Source organism: Oncorhynchus kisutch, linkage group LG1, assembly GCF_002021735.2.
Source record: "Oncorhynchus kisutch isolate 150728-3 linkage group LG1, Okis_V2, whole genome shotgun sequence".
Lineage (NCBI taxonomy): Eukaryota > Metazoa > Chordata > Actinopteri > Salmoniformes > Salmonidae > Oncorhynchus > Oncorhynchus kisutch.
The window spans coordinates 35,397,233-35,405,336 of record NC_034174.2 but is presented as its reverse complement, the minus strand read 5'-3'; the positions used below and the strand labels follow the sequence as shown (position 1 = coordinate 35,405,336).

General features: G+C 41.6%; 1 protein-coding gene across 2 annotated transcripts in view; it reads left to right on the top strand.

The window, feature by feature from the left end:
- The window catches only part of LOC109895501 (sodium-coupled neutral amino acid transporter 3), an 83,133-nt gene that overhangs the window by 31,010 nt on the left and 44,019 nt on the right, over positions 1-8,104 (top strand). For both annotated transcript variants that reach the window (XM_020489235.2, XM_020489218.2), the window contains 2 exons: positions 7,499-7,572; positions 7,853-7,945. In XM_020489235.2, coding sequence (XP_020344824.1) covers positions 7,499-7,572; positions 7,853-7,945 — 167 coding nt within the window. The remainder of the gene's footprint in view (positions 1-7,498; positions 7,573-7,852; positions 7,946-8,104) is intronic.

Sequence of the window (8,104 nt, the reverse complement as noted above, 5' to 3'; positions counted from 1 at the left end):
AGGAGATTACCCTACTAGCACATTTGGTTCCTTGGAAGTTGTTGGAACATGTGTTTTTGGTTTCACATTGGTGTGGGAACAAAGCCATACGTTTCCTGACTGGTAATACGGAACGTTTTTTAAACATTCTGAGAACAGAAGTGAACTTTTTGCATGTTCTGGGAACATTTATTTTTAGGTTGCAGTGAGGTTCTGAGAATGTTTTACTCTGGTTCCTTAAAGTTTTGCTGGGAGGTTATATTAACACTCTGAGAGCGGAAATTATATTATTATTTAAAAGGTTTTTGAATAACTTCCTTAAAACCTTCTCTGAATGTTTCAATAAGACTTTCAGTATGTGGAGCCCAGGAAGAGTAGCTGTGCAGCGGCTAATGGGGACCCGAATAAATACCAAATAACACTGCTAGCTTATTTTGCTAGCTTTTTTTATTTCTCCAAGTACAAACAGGACACATGGACATTCATTTCCTTGGGCATTAATCATGCAAAACACATGTATTTTTTATTGTGACACAGCATCAGTGATATTCAAACCTATAATGTTCTGTTCTTTATCCATGGAATTAGTCCACTGCGCTACCAGGATGGAGCTAGCATGCAATGTTTTTAACGCATACAAAGCTGTTCATTTTAGTCTATTCAAACAGACCCCATTTCAAAGGAAGCAAGCACTTATTAAGATCAGGTGTGGCCAATTAGTGGGCACGGCCAACACACCTGAACACACTTAGAGAGAGGTTTGTTGATGCTGAGAACGGAATGTATATGTTTTTAAATAACATTCTTAGATTGTTCTCTGAACGTTGTTAAAGGTTTCTTGTGGTTTTTATGGAACGTTTTCTTAACGATCTCGGAACAATTTGAGAATATTACTTTAATTTGAACCATGAGGAAACATGTAGGAAACATTATGCTGAAATTCCCACAGAAGAATGTTGTTTCTTAATGTTCTCTGAACTATTTGATTCCTAATGTCAAACCAGTTGGAGAACGCTCGCAGAACATTAACAAAATTGATATTAAATGTAACCGTGTTTGAACTTTTAGGAAATGTTCTGTTAAAGCAATGCAATACCAAGAACAAATTCAGAAGATCCTTAAATGAGCTGTGAATGTTTCAAAGCCAAGCAACTATCCTGCACCATTCCCAGAAAGTTGTGGGAAGGTTGTATGCAAAATAACCATAAGACAGCCACGCTCTCACCAAGCTCTAAGATACATATGGTTCTCAGAATGTTATGTGCTAGCTGGGTAGTGTGTTTCCTCAAAGGAAGGGTCTGGAGCAGAGGCAGGCAGAGGGCTACTGACTGTGTGTAACACCTCTGGGCCTGACTGTTGTGTCATGTGAGCTTTAGCTGAACAAAGAGGGTGTTCAGTAGCTGTATGGAGGGAGGTGGCTGTGCACTGGCCCTTATTTTCACCCCACTCACATCCCATTCACATTTCAAATCCCATTAAACCAGCAATGCGCATGCCCCACCGACCTGAGGATCTGTCTTTTTCAGCCATCTATTTCCTGTGTTTGAGGGGGGCAAAATCCACTTGTCACTTAAATATGTCTGGCTGGATTGATTTAATTTGACTCCCGTGATTCTTTCATCCTTTTGCTTGAGCCGGATGTTTTTTCCCATTAAGGTTACGACCACGTAAATGTTTGTGATGACCTTTCAAACACCCCGGTAATGGCTGAAATGTGCTCAATGAGATACAAATATACAGAATTGTGAAAGACAAGCCACCCAAGTCATAGGCTGTTCACTCTGCTACCGCATGGCAAGTGGTACCGATGCACGAATCTGGAACCAACGGAACCCTGAACAGCTTCTACCCTCAAGCCATAAGACTGCTAAATATTTAGTTAAAAAGTTACAGTGCATTCAGAAAGTATTCACACCCCCTTGATGTTTTCCAGATTTTGTATTGTTACAGGCTAAATTTAAAGTTGATAAAGAACATTTTTGGTCACAGGCCTACACATAAAACCCCGTAATTGCAGAGTGGAATTATGTTTTTCAACATTTTTACAAATTAATACAAAATGAAAAGCTGAAATGTCTTTAGTCAGTAAGTATTCAACCCCTTTTTACAGCAAGCCTAAATAAGATAAGGAGTAAAAATGTGCTTAATAAGTCACATACTAAGTTGCATGGACATTTTTAATGACTACCTCATCTCTGTACCCCACACATACAATTATCTGTAAGGTCCCTCGGTATAGCAGTGGATTTCAAATACAGATTCAATCACAAAGACCAAGGAGATTTTTCTATGCCTCACAAAGAAGGACTGTTGGTAGATGGGTAAAGAATGTAAAAGCAGACATGGAATATCCCTTTGAGCATGGTGAAGTTATTAAATATTTTTGGGATGGTGTATCAAAAATGACTTTAAAACTGTTACAGTGTTTAATGGCTGTGATAGGAGAAAACTGAGGATGGATCAACAATATTGTAGTTACTCCGCAATACTAACCTAATTGACAGAGTGAAAAGAAGGAAGCCTGTACAGAATCAAAATATTCCAAAACATGCATCCTGTTTGCAACAAGGCACGAAAGTAATACTGCAAAAAATGTGGCAAAGCAATTAACTTGATATCCTGAATACAAAGATGTTATGTTTGGGGCAAATCCAATACAACACATGACTGAGTACCACTCATATTTTCAAGCATAGCTGCATCATGTTATGGGTATGCTTTGTAATCGTCGAACTGGGGTGTTTTTCGGGATAACAAAAAAACTGAATTGTTTTATTTTATTTAACCTTTATTTAAATAGGCAAGTATTTAAAATGACAGCCTACCAAAAGGCAAAAGGCCTCCTGCAGGTACGGGGGCTGGGATTTTTAAAAAAGATATACAAAAATATAGGACAAAACACACATCACAACAAGAGAGACACCACAACACTACATAAAGAGAGACGTATGACAACAATATCGCATGGTAGCAACACAACATGACAACAACATGGTAGCGACACAACATGGCAGCAGCATAACATGGTAGCAACACAAAACATGGTACAAACATTATTGGGCACAGACAAGAGCACAAAGGGCAAGAAGGTAGAGACGACAATACATCATTACAGCCGATCTATAAATTAAGTCTCCGTAGTCTAGCATGGCTAGGATGTTCATCTGAACCCTGATTCAGATGAACATCCTAGCCATGCTAGACTACGGAGACGTAATTTATAGATCGGCTGTAATGATGCAGCTGGGGTAAAAGAGGAGCAATTACGATAGAGGAAATCAAGTCTAGATTGAACCTTAGCATGCAGCTTTGATATGTGCTGAGAGAAGGGCAGTGTACCATCTAGCTATACTCCCAAGTACTTGTATGAGTTTACTACCTCAAGCTCTAAACCCTCAGAGGTAGTAATCACACCTGTGGGGAGCAGGGCATTCTTCTTACCAAACCACATGACCTTTTTTTGGAGGTGTTCAGAACAAGGTTAAGGGCAGACAAAGCTTGTTGGACACTAAGAAAGCTTTGTTGGAGAGTGTTTAACACAAAATCCGTGAAGGGCCCAGCTGAGTATAAGACTGCATATCATCTGCATATAAATGAATGAGAGAGCTTCTTACGGCTTGAGCTATGTTGTTGATGTAAGTTGAGAAGTTGAGAGCGTGGGGCCTAGGATTGAGCCTTGGGGTACTCCCTTGGTGACAGGCAGTGGCTGAGACAGCAGATGGAGCTAAACACAGGCAAAATCCTGGTGGAAAACCTGGTTCAGTCTGCTTTCCACTCGACACTGGGAGATGAATTCATCTTTCAGCAAGACAATAACCTAAAACACAAGTCCAAATCTACACTGGAGTTGCTTACCAAGAAAACAGTGAATGTTCCTAAGTGGCCGGGTTACAGTTTTGACGTAAATCTGCTTGAAATTCTATGGCAAGACATGAAAGGCTGTCTAGCAATGATCAACATTTGGCAGAGCTTGAAGAATTTTGAAAAGAATAATGGGCAAATGTTGCACAATCCAGGTGTGGAAAGCTCTTTGAGGCTCGCTCAGAAAGACTCACAGCTGTAATCGCTGCCAAAGGTGGTTCCAGCATGTATCGATTGACTCAGGGGGTTGAAAATGATCGAATCAAGATATATTAGAGTTTTATTTATTTATTTACTAATGTTAGAATTTTTCTTTCACTTAGATCGTTGACAAAACATGACATTAAAATCAATTTTAATCCCACTTTGTAACACAACAAATTGTGTAAAATGTCAAGGGGTGTAAACACTTTCCGAAGGCACAGAAACCAAATAGCTACCCAGACTATCTGCACGGACCCTTTTTGCACGAACTTTCTTGACTCATCACATATGCTGCAGCTACTGTTTATCTATCCTGTTGCCTAGTCACTTTATTCCTAGTTATATGTACATGTCTACCTCATTGTGTATTTATTATTAATTGAATTATTATGTGATATTACCTTTCTCTAATTTCTATATTTTCTTTCTACATTGATGGGAAGGGCCCATAAGTAAGCTTTTCACTGTCAGTCTTCACCTGTTCTTTACGTGACAAATAACATTTGATTTGATACATTGGCTCTCCGTTGAATCTATAAGAACGCTAAAGCTTCATCAGGGATTTAACGTACCGTCTTGACACTTACATCACAATAAAGAGAAAAAAGACAACTTAATTTTGATGTGTGTTCATTTTTTGTGGAATTTTAAAAAGTCATAATTTAATACAGTTTACAAATGAGATGCGCTCAGATTATATTGATAGTATGTCCGATCTCACAAACACTGTAACGTATGTATAGATAGGTGTAGTCTAGAGCCAAGCATGTACATTTTTTATCCACGGGTATCCTGCTATTGACACACTTGTTGAATTATACAAGAGACTGTGATAACAACAGTAATTCATTAGGGATTCTATACAACGCAGGTGAGTGCAGGTAGAGCAAGTGTTTGGTGGTTGCAGCCCTGTTCCTCCCATTTATGTTAATTTATCCATATATGCAAATACAACACATGTATTTACGCAAATTAGGCACCTGTTTTAAAAAAGACCCCCTTTTCTCCCCAATTTTGTGATATCCAATTTGTGGTTACGGTATTGTCCCATCGCTGCAACTCCCGTACGGACTCGGGAGAGGCGAAGGTCGAGAGCCATGCGTCCTCCAAAACACGACCCTGCCAAGCCGCACTGCTTCTTGACACACTGCTCGATTAACCCGGAAGTCAGTGTGCATACACCTGGCCTGGCACAAGGAGTCGCTACAGTGCGATGGAAGAAGGACAACCCGGCCGGTCACACCCTCCCCTAACCAGGATGATGCTGGGCCAATTGTGTGCCGCCTCATGTGTCTCCTGGTCGCAACGCAGCCTGGGATCAAACCCGGGTCTGTAGGGACGCCTCAATCACTGCGATGGAGTGCCTTAGACCGCTGCGCAACTCGAGAGGCCCTATACTTTTCTTTATGTTAACACAAAATATATATATTACATTTAAAATATATATTTTTTAAACCTTTGAACAATTTTGATGACCTTTGCTAATTAAACCTTAAACCAGCATGGTGAGCCGGAGACAGTAGTGTTTTTATACTCTTTGAACATTACTGTTTTCTTCTGTTTTTTTAATGGAAAGTTTTCATAAATAAAACCATGAAGAAACTTTATGCTGAAGTAGTGAAATTCCTGCAGCACAACATTGTTTCTTAATGTCCTCTGAACATTCTGAGAACATGACTTTAAATAGAATCATGAGGAAACCTGTAGGAAATGTTAAGCTGATGCATTGACATTCCCACAGAAGTACGTTGTTTCTTAACGTTCTGTGAACAATTTCAGAACATTACTTTAAATGGAACCATGAAGAAACCTGTAGGAAACGTAATGCTGAAGTATTGAATTTCCCACCGGAGAACTATTTTGTCAAGTTACTTAAATGTGCTGAGAATGTTCCTAAGCCAAGCAACTATCCCACATCATTCCCAGAATGTTGTGGGAAAGTTGCATGCAAAATAACCATAGGACAACCACGCTCTCACCAAGCTCTAAGAAACATATGGTTCTCAGAACATTACGTGCTAGCTGAGTATGCATTAACTGAATGTTTTACAGTGAGGACAGGGGTGAGGTTAGGACACATGGCAGTAGTACCTCATCATGAGAGCTATATCATTAATAAGGTGGCATTGCAGAGCTACCTCACCACCCACAGTCAGACACATCACATGCCAGAGCTATACCACGACTTGCATTGGCGCTTTCTGGACCCGTAGTAGTGGTCTAACATTTCAGATCATAGTTGGAACTCACAGAAGTCTCAGCCGAGCGCTGGCATGGGCTCTGGCACTGGCCCTTCCAGGAATGCAGTGGGGGAGAGTTGAGTTGAGCTGAACAGCACACAGAGCGTCTGTCTGTCTGTCTGTCTGTCTAACCGTCTATGTGCTTGCCTGCCTGTCTGCCTGTCTGCCTGCCTGTCTGCCGGTCTGTCTGCCGGTCTGTCTGTCTGTCTGTCTGTCTGTCTGTCTGTCTGTCTGTCTGTCTGTCTGTCTGTCTGCCTGTTTGCCTGTCTGCCGGTCTGTCTGCCTGCCTGCCTGTCTGTCTGTCTGTCTGCCTGTCTGCCGGTCTGTCTGCCTGCCTGCCTGTCTGTCTGTCTGCTTGCCTGCCTGTCGGTCCCACTGTTCCCACCACTGCACCGGCTGACTTCTCCTCCACCACAAATCAGCCTGTACTGCATTCTTACACCACGCCGCCCCAGACACAGAACCATGTGAAACGGCGCAGAGTTGATGTCGAGGTGAAAGACGTGCTTGGCCTCTCCGAAGCAAGCTCAACTCCAGTTGCCAAGAGTAACAATTCGAGAGAAATTCAATAGAGAGTAAACAATTTGGAGTATGAGGGGAGGAGGAGATGCTCTGGGAAGTGAACAGAAAGATCAGGTTTCTGTGTTCCGTCTGTCCAGATTGGTCTGTTTGACCAGATGTTGGCCGCTGGGGTCTGGAGCAGTATTTTGGGAGATCTTGGAACAGAGAATCTTGTACTTTTTGTTAACTCTGTGGTTTCTCTTCAGCTCGCCAATGTCAACATTATCTTGTAAATATGTTCCCCTTTAAATAGCGCCCTTAATGTCCTTGTGGTTATTTCTAGTGGTGGGGGAATGGGGGAGATATTTGTAGATAATGCTTTGTTAGGCTGAAGCTCTGTATGAGGCTAACCCTGGGTGAACCTAAGTCAGTCGGTTGCTTATTATGAATGCCCTCCATAACCCAAGACCCCATAACCCAACACCCAGCTGTACATCCAGCTGAATCAATGGTTTACATGGAGGAATGTCATCTATATTGCCATGGATTAGACAGCTATTACTGTCATACTGCACCAGAACGTACTGCAGGCTCGTCATCAAGTTCAATAAGGATGTGGATGATGATGATGAAGATAATGATGATTATTATAACAATGATGGTGTTGATGATGAAGATGGCGATGATGATGCTCTCTCCTCTCTCCTCTGCAGGGTGCTCCTGACGGTAGTGGCAGTCCTCTCATCTTACTCCATCCACTTGCTACTCAAATCCTCTGGCATTGTGGGTATGTAATCTTCAAACCATGAGCAAAACATTAGAGACCATACAGAGCATACAGTCACCCCTACAGGCCATGTCAGGAAGACTAATGTCATGATAAAATCCCACAGCCTTACAGGTTGCCTCTTCTCTTTAGCATGTTTTTAATTACACTAATCACTTTGAATTCAAAGCCCCCTCTCGAGTGCCCTACATTCTACTATGCTTTAATAGCATGGCTTTTCTGCATGCTCTATGTGGCAGTACAGTACTCTATGTTAATGTGCTTGGTGACTGTGACTTAGGTATCCGGGCGTATGAGCAGCTGGGCCAAAGGGCGTTTGGAACGCCAGGCAAGATGGCCGCCGGCATCGCCATCACACTGCAAAACATCGGAGGTAAGGGCTCAGACACACACACACATACATACAGTTGAAGTTGGAAGTTTACATACACCTTAGCCAAATACATTGAAACTCAGTTTTTCACAATTCCTGACATTTAATCCTAGTAACAATTCTCTGTCTTAGGTCAGTTAGGATCACCACTTTATTTTA